At 44.6% G+C, this 17,707-nt stretch overlaps 1 protein-coding gene across 2 annotated transcripts in view; it reads right to left on the reverse strand.

The window, feature by feature from the left end:
* The window catches only part of Ziz (dedicator of cytokinesis protein Ziz), a 209,292-nt gene that overhangs the window by 12,234 nt on the left and 179,351 nt on the right, over positions 1–17,707 (reverse strand). For both annotated transcript variants that reach the window (XM_055075992.2, XM_050187159.3), the window contains 6 exons: positions 16,330–16,387; positions 14,324–14,685; positions 8,167–8,313; positions 7,070–7,283; positions 4,230–4,420; positions 2,291–2,391 (listed from right to left, as the gene is read on the reverse strand). In XM_055075992.2, coding sequence (XP_054931967.1) covers positions 2,291–2,391; positions 4,230–4,420; positions 7,070–7,283; positions 8,167–8,313; positions 14,324–14,685; positions 16,330–16,387 — 1,073 coding nt within the window. The remainder of the gene's footprint in view (positions 1–2,290; positions 2,392–4,229; positions 4,421–7,069; positions 7,284–8,166; positions 8,314–14,323; positions 14,686–16,329; positions 16,388–17,707) is intronic.

The following is a 17,707-nucleotide window of genomic DNA, read 5'->3' on the forward strand; positions in this document are numbered from 1 at the left end:
GCACTAGCTGTTGCTTGCATGAATATGCTAAACGTCTTGTTGAGAATGAGTAAAAAGAAAAGCGAGCAGCATGTGTAGAAATCAGCAGCTAAAACTCCACGACAGCCGGGTCGGCGCGGGGGGCTGTTGTGTCATTTCAGTGTGGAAACAAAATGGTCTTACTTGTCTGATGACAACTCCCTCCTACCGACACGGCCGTCAACACAATGCAGCTGTTGCACGAAGTCGGCAAACCAAAACCGGCATCGTGTCGGCCTAGCATGACCAGTCCTAAACCCATCAAACTAGTCTATACCCCAAAAGCAAGCCGACGACCCTGGAAATAGAAACCTACTCATTTGCAGTGGCGCCTCTTGTTAGCAGCTGTTATTCCTATAGCAAGAGTGACCTCAAGTTTCGTGACCAGTAGAAAAGTACTAAAGGACTCTGGTAACACCAACAAATTTGCCATCAAGAATGTGCCTTTAAGAATGTGCCATCAAGAATGTGCCATCAAGAACATGTCATGTTGTGTTCAGCTTTCACAGTGTCTTTGGAAAAATGTTATTCTACACTGGCTCATTCACTACTAAAGCAGTCACAGAGCAATTCCGTGTCAACTTAAAGGCTGAAATACTTTCATACTGCGGCTGGATAAACACACAAACAAATATATCCTGCAATTTTTATACCATTATGATAAGACATGCAATAACATGAATAGTGACATGACATAATTGGCATCGAAATTCTCTAAGACTATAATATAATTGAACAGGCAATTTTAACCCTTTCAGGATCGACGTAAATATACGGCACCGCGAACAAGTCCAGAATGGTCGATGCCGTATATTAATTAATTAATTAATTTAATAATGGAGTTTTACGTGCCAAAACCACTTTCTGATTATGAGGCACGCCATAGTGGAGGACTCCGGAAATTTAGACCACCTGGGGTTCTTTAACGTGCACCTAAATCTAAGTACACGGGTGTTTTCGCATTTCGCCCCCATCGAAATGCCGCCGCCGTGGCCGGGATTCGATCCCGCGACCTCGTGCTCAGCAGCCCAACACCATAGCCACTGAGCAACCACGGCGGGTGATGCCGTATATTTACGGTGCCGTCTGTACATTTAAAAAGCACGCCAATTTGCCAACTTTTTCTTTCCTGGCATGTGCTGCCACTCTGCAGGAATACAGGGAAATTTTTTCTCGCACCTCCCTCTCTCGGTTTACGCTGCACGGTTTGTTTGCTCCAGCACGTCTATATTCTACCGCTTGCGCATTGGTGCGCTCGGGCGAGTGGCGGTTAGTTTGGGTTTTTCTCCGCTGGTGGTTTCGGCTTCTTGCGCTCGCAAAACTGATGGCTATCTCGTTACTAATCGCTCAAAGGGCGACCGCCTGTTACTCGCTCATTTATTGCTCACAGGGGTGCGCATACGCGAAGGATGCCACCATTCATGCGTTTCCTTTTGGAGACACGCGAAAACTAATTGCCTCTGGTTGGCGATAAGATGAAGGATTAGCGAAAGTTTATCCCTAGTTTTGCTTTTTTGACGGGCGCACAACCACGCAGTTTTCTTGAGTGCACTCACCTATGCAGTTCGATTACGCTATGGACTAAACATTAGTGTAAGAGCAGGAGTATTTCAGACTTGCGAAATATTCTTGTGTGCACATTTTCTAAGCCTTGAATTATGTGTATAACAATTCATCAAATTTTTAATTCCTATAAATTTATTTTATTTTTTTATTGTTGTTATTCATGAATAAACAGCACATATATACCAACGCAAAATATTTATTTCTCACTTTACGGTCACCCTAGAAAAATGACGGTAAATTTTTTTGAAATAGGTCCTTCTGAAGAAGTTAAATCTGCAATAAAAAAAAATCGACCCTGGGCGGTCGCATATGGCGAAAAAAAATCGCCTCTGAAAGGGTTAAATTAATTTTTAATAGCCGACAAATTGTATAGGCTTGATATCACATAATGTTGTTGATTTTATATTTGTTTTGTATATTTTATGCTCTAGTTTTATGTCACCTCTTGTTCCGTTTTTCTTTTTGTATGCCCTTTTAGCAAAGACCTTTTGTCTTCCAATACATACTGATACAGAATATATAAAAACTGATTGCTGCCACCTAAGATACAAGGCACACTTAACCTTTACAGTAACTAACCCAGTCTGACTTTCTATTTTACTGTTTAGACAAAGTTTATGCATTAAAAATACACTTTCCATTTGAAGCTCTCAAAGCACAGATAGTGAACCAATACTTAAAAGCCGAACACTCTAATGACACTTACCTAAATGTCTCCCTCAGCTCATTGACCTCTTCCTCTGGGTACAAGTGGGATTTGCTCTCATCCAAGAAGGCATTCGCATAGGCGAGAGGGCCAGCATTCACCTGTGGATAGAAGTAGTAAACAACAAAGTACTGTATTTACTCACGTAATGAACGCACTTGCGCAATGAACGCAGCCGCCCCTTTTCTGATCAAGAAGCATGTTTTTTCTTTTTTCTCGCATAGTGATCACACCCTGAACTTGCTGCCGTGAAATAGGAGATACACAGTACGATTTGGTGTCTGATATGGCGACCGGCTGGTGCGATTGTGTCCGATGCCACATCGACCGCCGAATCGTACCATTTATCCAACTTTTTTTTTCTCCTACTATACATTTTCGCCGCCATGGTCGGTGCACACCGCATGGCGTAGGTGTGAGTGAAAGCGCGCGAGGGAAGCCGACAATTGCGGCGCAATCTCGCATGCCGTCTTTCATTGCACAAAAAGCCACAGGGGGGAGGGAGGGGCGGTGACTTACTCTGGCAGCAACTTCATACTGCACAACCGCGCCCGAGGGGCACCGAAAATTATGACTCAATCTTCCGTGTACAAGAGAGGAAGGCGTAATGAAAACATGCAGTCTTCTGTTGCGCGCATGGTGCTGCGAGGAGGGAAGGGAGCGGGGGCGTTTACTCTGGCAGCAACTGCGCATTGCGCGGCTACGGCGCGCCCTATCTTCAAAGCGATCTGCGCCGGGGCTAAGTCAATGGCTGCTCATACTTATCTGCATGCTGCGCTCTCGCCGCTCAGTTCGCGTTGAAGCGAATGTTTGCAAGTTTGTACAGCCGGTAAAACTACTATCCTTACTTCGTGTAGCTGTCTACACATTTGCTATCGCAATCGATGGCTTGCATTTTGGGCGAAATTGACTTCTTCAGAGGTGGTTGCGATAAAAAAATCGCTCAAAATTTTGCCCCGCATAATGAATGCACCCCCAACTTTGTGCATATTTTTCGGCAAAGAAAGGTGCGTTCATTATGCAAGCAAATATGGTAAGAACAGGCAAGCACAAGGATCCCTGTGTCTACCCGCCATGGCTGCTTAGTGGTTTAGGTGTTGGGCTGCTAAGCACGAGGTCGTAGGATCAAATCCCAGCCATGGCAGCTGCATTTTGATGGGGGCGAAATGCGAAAAGACCTGTGTACTTAGATTTAGGTGCATGTTAAAGAACCCCAGGTGGTCCAAATTTCCGGAGTCCTCCACTACAGCGTGCCTCATAATTAGATCCAGTTTTGGCACGTGAAACCCCATAATTTTGAAGGACCACTGTGCATGCGACTCCAAAGTACAACATCAACGTCCCTTTTGAAGAGACAAACACAAATCATACAATTTTTCCCTTCACGAAACAATACAGTGCTGTCATACTATGAAGCAGCTGTGCATAATGACTCCTTTATTATTATTATTCAATATGAGAACATATATATATACAAAAGACAAACAGGGAAATAGGGAGGGAACAGGCTTGCAACTGCCACCGAGAGAAGCACAACACCTGCCTACTCCTTAAGAAGAAGGGGATAGAAAGAAGTTTAAGATATACAGAAGAGAAATAAAGAGTACCAAAAAAATTAACTTACAGGTCACAAAGACTAACGTAAAGCAACAACAAAGAATAGAGTGTGACAGTAAGAACAGAACGTACGCACAGGAACAGAAAAGAAAACGTGCAGGTAGCACTATTTACAAAACAGTATGAAAATCCTAGCAGCAAGCTGCAAGGAATAAAGGGATGTTTACTGCTGGTAAGCGTTAAAGCTCTACCAGTTCTTCTTTACAATTTTTTTCTTCCTTCAGCTGCACATTCCAACTCTGTAGTGTGCACAAAATGCTTTATACTGCAACTATTCAAAACCTGCATTAACACTTCTGAACACCACATTGCGCACACCAACCTGAACACCAATGCTGCCCTGAAGCTTGAGTTGGAGCTTCTTTAGGTCAGATGGTTTGCGACGGACCACCTCGTCCAACTCGGCGACACGTGTCTGCATCTCGTCAATGGCCACCTCGATTGGATTGAGGTCCTTGGTCCGGCGGCTTGTTACCGGTATCCGTTTCTTTACGTACGGAAAGCAGTAGTCAGCTGCAGTGGAATCATCATGGCCTGTTACGCTACGGGTGTACAGTGCACAACTTCAACTGGAAGTACATACATACACACATTCTGACAACCATGATATTAATCTGTGTTGTGCAGTATACAGTTCCACGGGCATCACATTTATATGATAAACTAAATTCAGAGTAGTGGCTGCGCACAGCATACAATTCTGAAAATTGTGTTCTGAATACTGCTAAAGCCAACTGCAACTAAATTATGGACTGCATAAAAAAATAATTTACATATAGAGGAGCCTCCATGCAAAATTTGATGTTTGAAATATGGGTGGGAGCATCGTGAAAAGCACGCAAAAATAGCCGTTTTCGATACTGAAACTGAAAAAACAAACCCTGTCATTACCCTTCGCTGGAACTGACACATGACCGAACACACGGCTCCTTTGCATGACCTCCACAATCTCGGAGGCTACACGGCTGCGTAGGGTAGATACCGCAACCACTGTGGGGTTCCGCGTTGAGCTCTTTCCCCGTGCGAGACACTCGGACTAGAGCATGCTCTGACTGGTCACAGTGGTTCTCCAGGCATGGCTACGTGAGCCAGCCCAAGCTCCAGGCACTCACAGCTGCCCACAGCGGGCTTAAAAACCTCGGACACGGCGTGATAGGACTTGTGTCATAGCGGCACCGCCAAGTGCACGCATTATGTGCGTAGGTGCTGTTTAAAGGGTGCCTGCAGACAATCATACAATTACCAGCTCTGCAACTTTGCCAAGATCGGTTTAGTGGTACACATACTCCAGTCAACTTCCACTTACTCGACCCTGACAGGACCGACAAAACTGACCTAATGATCCGGCAAGCGGAATTAAACGAGATGCAGAAAAAATGTCCAAACACACCACTGTTTCACTTGGCAGTACTATTTGCCTGATTATATTGTACCCCCAAATCAAACGCATGCCCACTCTTTGTGTGTTCGAGGTCAAAAACTAATATAGAAACGACATTATAGCTCTTAAGCAAAGTATAAATCCAATGCACACTTGTTGTTGCAGAAAAAAAAAATGAGCAAGGTTCTAACATGCATTGCGCAATGGCAACAGGTTTCCTAAAATCAGCTTCGCTGCACAATTTTCTTGAAGTTAGCTTTGCTGCAAGACTTTCCGTTATGTGGTAAAGCATACAAACGCCGTGAAAGACTGTTTTGGTCTAGTGTTCGATTGCACCAGGGCCGGCAATTTTATGTCCAGTCTTCTGTTTAAAAAAAGGCGTGCATCAGAATCAGGCAAGTACCATAATCAGACATAATGAGTAATGGTTATTGCTTGAAAATGTTCCTAAGGCAAACTAAAAATAGGGGTTTTCAACAGATGAAGTGTGTTCAAATACATTCACTGTCCCCTAAGCTTCTCCAAGAGAGGCGCTGCCACTAAAAGGGTCACTACTGGGGACACCGTTGGGGTTGGAAGCAAGTTCAAATTATTTGGTGAAGACCAAATTTAGGATCGGAATAAAAAAAGCTTGGGTCCATAGAAATGCATGGGTGCCGGCCGGGACCTTCGCTTGGGGTTGAATTAACCGAAAAATCAAATGAACCGGAGTCAAATTAACAGAAGCCTACTGTGCCTCGATTGTGCGTTCTCATGGCTGTGAGTTTTCATGGAAGGCTGCATAAGCTAAATATATTCAGGCTGATTTATCAACAGTGTAGTACACTGGCACACAAAATCTAGGGTATGAATAATACTTCCACACAGTGTTCATCTGGTAAGATTCATGTTAAACTTCCTATTGGATTGTAACAAAGAATGCTGATTTATTAACTGCATGCTCTGAATGCACTAGAAACATAAGTAGAAATTCTGACTTTCTGAGGTGCAGCAGAAGGAAAAACTATAGCAGACGATGCACTGGGCGCTCTGCCTATTGCTTTGATTGTGCCTGCGCTGCAAGGCTTCACGCCCCATCAACAGTGGCACTCTGTGGAGCGCTTTGACAGGATGCCGTGTTCCCTCTAGCAGTGGTCACACCTGTACACTGAGCTCTAGTCTTCCAAGTGTGGCGAGCAGCAGCCGACACAGCCTTCACTGACATTGAGCTGTCTCATGATGTGCTACAGTACTTACTCTTTCATCAGCTCTGCATCCATCTTGCAATTATAGCATGGTTGCACATGTACAAGTGTGTACAAAGGCAACAGACACTCAGCATTTTTCAAATTAAGGTTAGGCATAAATTTACTAAGCAGTTACTATCTAATCTGGTATAAGGCATAAGCATATGCCTGAAGAATATTCTCAAGAAGAAACAATCCCATCTTTTTTATCCGAGGCTAAAATTGATGCCCTGGATAGTTACCGTTTATTCTGGCTTACGGCATAGATATACACCTTAAGGATGTTATCATGAAACAATGACATCTTTGCTATCTGGTGCTAAAATTGAAGTCGAAGCCAAACCGTTACTTCTGCCAACAAGGTTACCTCATGACATTCTCTGTGTGTGTGCTCTTTCTTTTTTTTCAGCAGTTGTGAAATACAGACCAGTACAGCCACCCATTTGTATTGAAGATATCAACTGCTGTGCCGTAAGAACCTTCTCACAAGGCACTAGTAACAGTTTGAGTGCTACTGGAAATACCAGTTGCAGATAGATAGGCACAAAGGCTCACTGGTCAGGATGGTGCGTCGCTTGCACTGTTCATCTGGGGCACCCCGCGCCTTGGAGCCATCCAGGGTGAAGGGTGTCTCGTACATGAACTCCGAGATGTTATTGTGCCGCTCAAACTCGGTCTGGCGCTGCATCAGCTCCATCTCGGTGAAGTAAGGCACCACGTGCGTCACCTGAATGTACACGTACTTGGGGTCCAGGTCACTTGGGTTCACCTGCGTCAGAACACGACACTGGCTGTTAAAAGATTGAAAGAGCATGCACTGCTAGCAATTAATAGTGAACAGCAACTTCCACTTGCAAGCCATACGTTATTGATCCTACAGTCTTTTTCATTTGAACTACAAGTGTGCTAATGCCGTAAATTTTAAATGCAAGTCAAATAAAATAGTCTTCTGTTAATTGGTTCATATTCACTAAGCAATATTATGCTAAATTTCTTCAATATTCACCTATGTCTGAATAAAGCAAGAAAACAATCATTAATATCTACAAAAAGAAATAAATCCACGGAGCTGCCTCAAGTGTGTCTGACAGTACCTCTGTCCAAGGACTGAGCACATACCCAGGGACAGTGCTTTCAAAAACAGCAGCACTTTCTTCTTATTCTTCAGTTTATTCTTTTATAAGCAATATCTTGCAGTTTCTTGATCAAAAATGTTTTGTCTTAAGGCTGCCTGCAGATCTATTTCAATTTGTATTAATTAATGTTTTGTGTGTCTGACTGTGTGAGTGTGTGGTCATCACTATCGTTACGCCAATGTAACAACACATTAAATGTTGCGCACCTTTTTAGTTCTGTGGGCATTAAAGAGCCCTCCCTACATACACATACTGAATAACAAGGTTATGACAATTCCTTTATGACAATAAGACAAAGAAAGAGTAAATGACTAATGTGCTTTGGATAAACAGCAGCTTTTGCATACACCACTGTCGTTCTCATTCCACATGTTTTTCTTCTTGTTCATAAACATTTAATCAAATTTCACCCTTCAAGGATGCTTGGAAAATTGACATTGTTGGTATGCCAAACAATAGAGAAGTGACTACTCTGTAAGACCTTCACAGACTGACAAGCTGGAAATGGTGTCGAACCTGATTGGAGTCCATGATCATCTTGACAGAGTCCTTGCCGAATTTCTCGCAAAACATGCGATGCAGACGCTCAGAGATTTCAGGAAGCGATGTGACCTTGGGCTCCTTGTAAATGTACTCCTTCTCAGATTCGTCCCCAAAGTAGGCCTGTAAATAGGAATAAAAAAGTCATTTGGCTCAACGAATACATACAAAAAGAGAAGGCTTGTGTGAGGAAGACGGCAAGTGTACACGACAAGTGACATAAACACATCTTCGCCACACGTTACAATAAAATAACGCTACATGTACTTTTGTTTAGAGATGTGTGAATACTCCAGTATTCTACTTCGAATCGAATAGAGGCAATTTGAATATTTCGATCCACGAATCGAGTATCTAATGTTCGGTTCTTCCAACATTTGGTATATTCGGTGAAAGACCTGGCCATGGTTGGTGCCCTGATGTGCGAGGCGTTCCCACGGCGCGATCTCTATCAGTACAAGGTTCATCCAGGTCAATGGTACCGATCACAATGATTAACGCGCCACCTGCAAAGGGAACTACAAAATCGGCGCTTATTTTGGAAAGCATGAAAGCATGTGCGAAGCTTGATCCGATTAGACACTGGAAGGCACGCAGATCGTATTGGATACACTGCTTCAATGGCCATCAGTCTAACCCGGCCATACGCGGGATCTTGTGTCCAACCATTGATGAGCAACCTGTGAGAGTGTATTAGCAACAAGCTTTCAGAGATGGCTTGTGGCCCATTATCATACTGGCCGGCAGCAAATTTTTGTCACAGCCACACCACAGTGTGTAGCCCACTAGGCCTAATCGGAGCGGTGTGTCAAGTGTCTGCTACTAAAGTTACTGCTCCAAACCAAATCAATGCAGATCCATTCGCAGCTGTCACACAACACTCAAAAATCCTACAAGCCACCTCGCCGATGAAAGTGAGTGCATGGTATGACCGTTATTCCCGGCTACCATCTCTGCCCTGTATGGCAGCCCCTTGTTCCGAATGCCGTGCATAGGTGCACGTCGCTCTGTTTTCGTAGCCTAGGCAGCCCATCAAAAAACTAGCTTTGGATATACATGGTAGAATCGAAAATGTCATATGACAAGTGCGCTGACTTCCCAGCTACAGATGCCATATACACCGATGCCAGATGAATGCGAAGGGAAAGAAGGAGCTAGGGGGAGGAGGGGGGCAGGTTGCGCAAATTTGCCATGGTCCTCCCGATTTGAGAACCTATGACAGGCAGCAAACAATGCTGAACTCGAAAGCGAAAAGGCAGCCGCTATTTACCATCAGCACCGAGCACAGTCGATCCGTGCTGCACCGATGACCGTGAGGAGCGACGCCCAGTTATCTGATGCATGGTCCCGGCTTTTGTCTGTCATGCAGATTGGCCTTAACGAGCTGAACATAACCCAAAGAAACCACCCATACAGATGAAAAAAAAAACCTTCTGTTCTCTGAAATAAAATTGGGAAGCAACTTTCTAAGCATTAGAAAATTGCCACTAAAGGAAAGAAACGATTTGGACAGGTCTGGCACTCCGTTAAGCACAATATGTTCCACTAGTAAACTGAAGCCTCAGTGGTATTCAGGACAACATAACTTTGCTATTCCTTCAGCTTCAGAGAGAAGTAATCACTTCATTCTATTCAACAAACATCCTTTCAATAAAATATATTTTCCAGACCTTTGTACATGCACAGATTTATTAGTGCTGGCAACTAATTTGATATTCCTTTCAATAAAAGTAGACCATACTATAGATCTCGTTTACTAGGCACCTAAGTTACTGATACCTAGCAACACTCTTGTTATGTAATGTGAGCATATATATTTCTGAGCAACTGCAGCAATGTGTCATTATGGGCAAATTTTGTACGCATAAAGCTGTTAAATTTACAAATATTCGATTCGAAATCTACTATTCAGTATTCGCACACCCCTACTTTTGTTATTCCTTCTTTTTGCAGCTGGCTGTCTGCACGTACACTCATCATCATCATCAGCCTGGTTACGCCCACTGCAGGGCAAAGGCCTCTCCCATACTTCTCCAACAACCCCGGTCATGTACTAATTGTGGCCATGTCGTCCCTGCAAACTTCTTAATCTCATCCGCCCACCTAACTTTCTGCCGCCCCCTACTACGCTTCCCTTCCCTTGGAATCCAGTTCGTAACCCTTAATGACCATCGGTTATCTTCCCTCCTCATTACATGTCCTGCCCATGCCCATTTCTTTTTCTTGATTTCCACTAAGATGTCATTAACTCGTGTTTGTTCCCTCACCCAATCTGCTCTTTTCTTATCCCTTAACGTTGCACCTATCATTCTTCTTTCCATAGCTCGTTGCGTAGTCCTCAATTTAAGTAGAACCCTTTTCGTAAGCCTCCAGGTTTCTGCCCCGTAGGTGAGTACTGGTAAGACACAGCTATTATACACTTTTCTCTTGAGGGATAATGGCATGATCTGCGAATGCCTGCCAAACGCACCCCAGCCCATTCTTATTCTTCTGATTTCACTCTCATGATCCGGATCAGCAGTCACTACCTGTCCTAAGTAGATGTATTCCCTTACCACTTCCAGTGCCTCGCTACCTATTGTAAATTGCTGTTCTCTTCCAAAACTGTTAAACATTACTTTAGTTTTCTGCAGATTAATTTTTAGACCCACTCTTCTGCTTTGCCTCTCCAGGTCAGTGAGCATGCATTGCAATTGGTCCCCTGAGTTACTAAGCAAGGCAATATCATCAGCGAATCGCAAGTTACTAAGGTATTCTCCATTAACTTTTATCCCCAATTCTTTCCAATCCAGGTCTCTGAATACCTCCTGTAAACACGCTGTGAACAGCATTGGAGAGATCGTATCTCCCTGCCGGACGCCTTTCTTTATTGGGATTTTGTTGCTTTCCTTATGAAGGACTACGGTGGCTGTGGAGCCGCTATAGATATCTTTCAGTATTTTTACATACGGCTCGTCTACGCCCTGATTCCGTAATGCCTCCATGACCACTGAGGTTTCGACAGAATCAAACGCTTTCTCGTAATCAATGAAAGCTATATATAAGGGTTGGTTATATTCCGCACATTTCTCTATCACCTGATTGATAGTGTGAATATGGTCTATTGTTGAGTAGCCTTTACGGAATCCTGCCTGGTCCTTTGCTTGACAGAAGTCTAAGGTGTTCCTGATTCTATTTGCGATTACCTTAGTAAATAATTTGTAGGCAACTGACAGTAAGCTGATTGGTCTATAATTTTTCAAGTCTTTGGCGTCCCCTTTCTTATGGATTAGGATTATGTTAGCGTTCTTCCAAGATTCCGGTACGCTCGAGGTCATGAGGCATTGCGTATACAGGGTGGCCAGTTTCTCTAGAACAATCTGCCCACCATCCTTCAACAAATCTGCTGTTACCTGATCCTCCCCAGCTGCCTTCCCCCTTTGCATACCTCCCAAGGCTTTCTTTAGTTCTTTCGGCGTTACCTGTGGGATTTCGAATTCCTCTAGACTATTTTCTCTTCCATTATCGTCGTGGGTGCCACTGGTAGTGTATAAATCTCTGTAGAACTCCTCAGCCACTTGAACTATCTCATTCATATTAGTAATGATATTGCCGGCTTTGTCTCTTAGCGCATACATCTGATTCTTGCCAATTCCTAGTTTCTTCTTCACTGCTTTTAGGCTTCCTCCGTTCCTGAGAGCATGTTCAATTCTATCCATGTTATACTTCCTTATGTCAGCTGTCTTACGCTTGTTGATTAACTTAGAAAGTTCTGCCAGTTCTATTCTAGCTGTAGGGTTAGAGGCTTTCATACATTGGCGTTTCTTGATCAGATCTTTCGTCTCCTGCGATAGCTTACTGGTATCCTGTCTAACGGAGTTACCACCGACTTCTATTGCACACTCCTTAATGATGCCCAGAAGATTGTCGTTCATTGCTTCAACACTAAGGTCCTCTTCCTGAGTTAAAGCCGAATACCTGTTCTGTAGCTTGATCTGGAATTCCTCTATTTTCCCTCTTACCGCTAACTCATTGATCGACTTCTTATGTGCCAGTTTTTTCCGTTCCCTCCTCAGGTCTTGGCTAATTCGAGTTCTTACCATCCTGTGGTCACTGCAGCGCACCTTGCCGAGCACGTCCACATCTTGTATGATCCCAGGGTTAGCGCAGAGTATGAAGTCTATTTCATTTCTAGTCTCGCCGTTCGGGCTCCTCCACGTCCACTTTCGGCTGTCCCGCTTGCGGAAAAAGGTATTCATTATCCGCATATTATTCTGTTCCGCAAATTCTACTAATAACTCTCCCCTGCTATTCCTAGTGCCTATGCCATATTCCCCCACTGCCTTGTCTCCAGCCTGCTTCTTGCCTACCTTGGCATTAAAGTCGCCCATTAGTATAGTGTATCTTGTTTTCACTCTACCCATCGCCGACTCCACGTCTTCATAGACGTACACTCGAACGTTGTTAGAACTAAATGGGATAGAGCGAAGTAAATGAAATTCCCCCTTGAAATTCCCACAGACTATGTATTTCAAACTTCGTTTTATACAAAGTGAAATTGTCCAGCCAATGAATATAACAAATTAGATTCATCTCCAAAAAGCAAAGATGCCCGACCGTTGCATGCCGAATACATTGCTTTCCGCGGGGTTTGGCACTCGTTCGCCATGGCAGTTCAAAACTCTCGTGTCTGCGCACTGAATACGTCACCGAGCAACACTGGTCTTTATCATTGCCGCATAGCTGCGCACCTGCGCTCTAGCAGCATCTCACTATCATGCTTCTCCCCTGACCTCTCTCTCTTGCACCTGCCTGGCTGCACGAGTTGCACCCACATGGCGGTGCGAAGGATTACATTCACTTTTGCATGGGGCGCCATGCAGGTAGCCGCTGCTAGGCGTGGCCTTCTACATCTCCCTGGTGCAATCTCAAGGGCTGCGCACGAGCCCGCGCAAGTCGCGCCATGCTGCGCAGCTACAGGTGGTGGTACGAAAGATTAGTGCATTCACTTCTCTTTCTCTATGGTGCACCATGCAGGGAGCCACAGCTGGGTCTGGCCTCGGAGATATACCCGGTGCAATCTCAGAGGTCACGCCCAGGCCGTGCATTCACTTCTTCTCCCTGCGGTACACCGCACAGGCTGGCAGTTGGGCGTCGCCTCCGAGTTCGAGTTGGTGTCGGTGCAATCACAGGGGCCACGAGCTGGCCGAGCCAAACCGGCACGGCGAAGTTCGCCTGCCTCCTCGATCACATAGCGGAGCACGGTGTTGAGTGCCCCAAACTGCTCGACCGCGATCGGCCAAGTGGAAAGCTGACGCGAAGGACCATCACAGTGGCTATCGAAAGGCTACTGCATCAGGTGCTAAGTCATGTGTTGCACACGCCAAAGATTATTCTGTTGTTTTATTCGAATTCCCTCGCATGCATGGCCGTCTAGTGGTTCCGTGGGTCTCAAAGCTGTCTTCTTATTTCCATGTTTACAATTGTGTACCCTGTTGGCCATACATTGCAGTAAATGGCAATAATAGATATAGCAAAGTAACGGACATAAAGTAATTTCAGGCCCCCCCCCCCCCCCCTTTACTTTGTTTAATGAGGCTCAAGTGTATTAGCATGCCATGACTCAGACATCACTGTTTAGTTCTTGCACGGCAGACTTTCGAGGTGTTATTATTTAATTCTTACTACAGAATGTTATTATGTTGCAAGTGTTATAGCTTCGTGTGTAGCATGCTCATTATCGAAAGCACACAACACGGGTAGACATGTTCTGGCAGTGTCGTAATCACCATTCGTTGATGCAGAACCTACGACCTTTTTCTATTGCATATTTTGTTTGAATTGATTCATGTATCCCCTACTTTATTACCTTCAAGCAGGTGTAGCTATGTGAATAAATAAAAAATAACATATACCATACAAGTTATAGGTAGGACACTGTAAGTGCAATTCGATTTGATGACTGTCGATTTTACTAGCTACTATTGTTGTCGCTCATGTGCCATTTTGCTTTCAGCGTCTGAGTTCATCCAATGAACAGTTTGCTTATTTAATCAATAATTCCTGCCAATTCCTGTCTGCGCACTATAACTTCCAGGTGACAATGACAAGGAAGGATGTAACAATGAGAAACATGCTGGAGAAATAAACGTGCCTGTCCGAAGAAGACGACGCGGTAGTAAGTGCCCAAGAGGCGTTTCCCTGTGCAGTTGACTTCGAGGATCTTGTTGTAGCCCTGGTGCAGAGTCTTGTAGCAGCGTGCGAGAGCAGCGTAGTTGCGTCGCCGCTCATAGATGGGCACCAACAGCCGATATATGTCGGCCATCGCTTCGTAGCGCTCGGCCAGCTGAAGTGTCTCCACGCACTGTTCCAGCCGTTCAACCAAGGACTCTTCCGTCTGTTGGAAGTCCTGCTGCTGCCCGGCCGTGGCAGCGGCATCTTCTCGGATGTGTGACTCGTCGCGCACTACATTTGGCGAGGTGTTTTTAAAGGCCAGGCAGCCCTCAGGGAACACCTCTGCATCAATTATAGTAAATGGCAGCAGATTTACTTGACGATGCGAACATACACTCGTAAACATATAGGGTAATAAGTGAAGCAATCCCTTTATTGTCAAGATTCCTTATAGTAACGTGTATAGAGAATGCTATATAGTTGGCAAACTTCTGCAGCGCATCAAACACAGACAACAGAAAAAGAATGGACGCTCAAAAGAATGATGAGGGTGCCTGTTGTCTATGTTTATTGCACTGCAAAACTTTGGTAATGTACAGCACAAAGTAGCCCAACACTCAACGTTGGTGAATTCCATTATTAGCGGCACCAAGCTGACAGAATCAAGAGAAGAGTAGCACATGACACATTCTCGCTGCTATCAACCAAACATCTTAATGAAAATGCTCGAAAAATCCGGGGACGCCCAAGCACTTCTTATGAATTATGAATGCGAAAGCATTAATGTCCAATTGAACACTGCTGAGCGGTCCTTTGAGTTATGAACTCTTTTCAGGCAAACGAGCACGTTGCAACGCTTTGCCAATGCCTTCTAGATAGCACAAGGCCCGTGCACTTTGATCCGTGACGTGATACTATTTTGCCCGATCTAATGGGGATGCTCCCGAGTAAGCCGCAGTGATTTTGATGTCACTGCTTTCATCACACTGGGCTTGGCAATGGAAATTTCGGTCCAAGTAGCACAAAGTCATAAGGCAGAGTGCACAGGCCTGCAATCTAGGAGGCGCTGGTTTAGCCCAGTGGGTAAGACACGACTTTTGAGTGGGGGGTCCTAGGTTCGCAAGTCACTACCGCCAACATTTTTCCTCTCTAATTTATTCTGTTCTTTTATATAATAATTCCTTATAGTGATTCCCGAGCCACAGTTAGAGCACAGGTGAAAGCATGCGCGGACAAGGAATACATAGATAACACAGGCTTGCGAGAGCAAAGGTGACGTGCCGCCGTGGCGATGCCCTCTCCCCTCATGTAACACCTGGTGCACCCGCGCAGCAGCAGGTATTCTCTTTTGCCTGCTCTGCTCCGTTGAGGTGCGCACGTGACATGGCATGGTGTCGCAGCCAATGGGAATTTAGGCGCCGTTTCACTGCTACAGGTGCCGGCTTTTTCGCTCAATGGGCCGTTTGATGCTTTCGCATCAATAATACACGTCGTGCACGAATCCTTAAGCCAAAATAGCATGCTCCATTTTCAACCTTCTCAGCACTCAGTGATTTAGTCTGCTGAAGAATTGTGTTTTGCTGTTAACAGCTATATCCTTTATTTCACTGTGCTGACTGCTGCATTTCTAGCTGTCAGAGATAACATTTATAATTATTAGGCCACCTTCTTTTATCCGAAAGGTACTCTCACCCTTGAGTGGCTACGAAATCCCTCAAGTGGTCATTAGCATACAGTGCTTCACAGCTTGTACAACAAATAACCCTAGGCACTAAGAAGCACTAAGAGGAGCTATGTTTAGGCTCTTTCTTCATAGTAGCGAATAATTCAGGCCACAATATTCTGCTTACAAGGCAACAGGGGCCAAGCTTAATGAGGACGTAGTGATTTAGGCCACTTGTGGTATACTGTAAACGGATGGAAGGAAAATGCAAATATAATACAAAAGCAAAGCTGCATTGTGAAAGTCACAATGCCAAAGATTACCTTTGTGTCTCAGGTACTCGGCCTCCAATGCAGCAACGTGAATGTAGCATTGTGCTGCCTGCAAGTCAAGAAAGCAGGTGGCTTGAAAAATAAAAGAAAACTTAAAGCTGATCAACATACCAGATCACTGCATGCATTATACAAAACACAGCCACTAGAGCAAATTAATACAGTTTGGTCTGTACTGCATATCAAATATAAAGTAAAAGCTTGACGATTCGATCTCGGTCAACTTCAAAATATGGTAAACTTGAATTTGTGCAGTCCTGTAATTTGCAAAGAAATTATACCCAATCATTTGAAAAGCCCACGCACATCCATTCAACAAATTGCCGTTTCCGGTTGTGGCCTTCGAGACAGGCATGCTGCGACGAGCTCCAGTAATTGCTTCACCGTGCTTCTGGTGCTCACAGTACATAAATGCACAGCCTTAGAGATAACAACTCCGACAGAGCAGTTACTGAGGCTGCGATTCTGACACCACCAACCGAGCAAACTCAAGAGTTCTGCAAAGTGGGTGCTGATAAGCTGTACAGCTGCGCGAAGTGCCTATGTTCTGTGGAGATGCACCTTAATTTTATGTTTTTTCGTCTGTTACGAAGAAGCGAGTGAGAACATCATCATCATCAATAAACGTGGCACTTTTTCTTTTCCGTTGCTGGTTTTTTGTCGTGTGACGCAAGTGCTGTCATGTTTTCTCCACTGTTGGAGTGTTATGTGCATACGATCCAAGGTACGATTGCCAAGGTTCCCAACCGCATTAAAACTCTTGGCCACGTGTGCATTTCCACTAGTGTACAAAGGCAGTGACAGGAGTAACAGACTAGACTGACTGGGCTTTGCTTACTACTTCAGTGTAGAAGCAGACATGCGGACACTGCCTGCTAAGTACATAGAAGATGAAGTCACTGACACAGTAGGCCATGGCCAAGACGTCTGAACCCACTGGAGAACCCGCTTTAGCAATAGTTATTTATGCCCTGAAAATCGTCCGCAGCTTTGTTGAATGTAGCAGATGCCAAGCGCATGACTAGCGGGCTAGAGATCATGACCCTTGGCGCAGTGAACCACCGTACCAAGCAATCCCGCATCGATGATTACTTCAAGTAGCCCTGCCACACGCATAATAAACATGACATGTTTGTGTCATGCAGTACTGCTGCCCCCTCCCCTTTTTTTCTTTTCTTCTTCGTTTTTTCTTTTCGGGTACTTCGAAAATGCACTCAAGTTGAAGATCTTTTGTGGTACGGTGGACTTAGAATTAATGCACTTTCACTGAATTAACCTGGCAATGCCCACATCAACTGCGTCTACTTCTTGTTGCGTTGAAACTTACTTCACAACCATGCAAAGCTCTCTTCTAACCAAGAACTCTCAT

This window comes from Dermacentor andersoni, chromosome 2 (genome assembly GCF_023375885.2).
Source record: "Dermacentor andersoni chromosome 2, qqDerAnde1_hic_scaffold, whole genome shotgun sequence".
NCBI lineage: Eukaryota > Metazoa > Arthropoda > Arachnida > Ixodida > Ixodidae > Dermacentor > Dermacentor andersoni.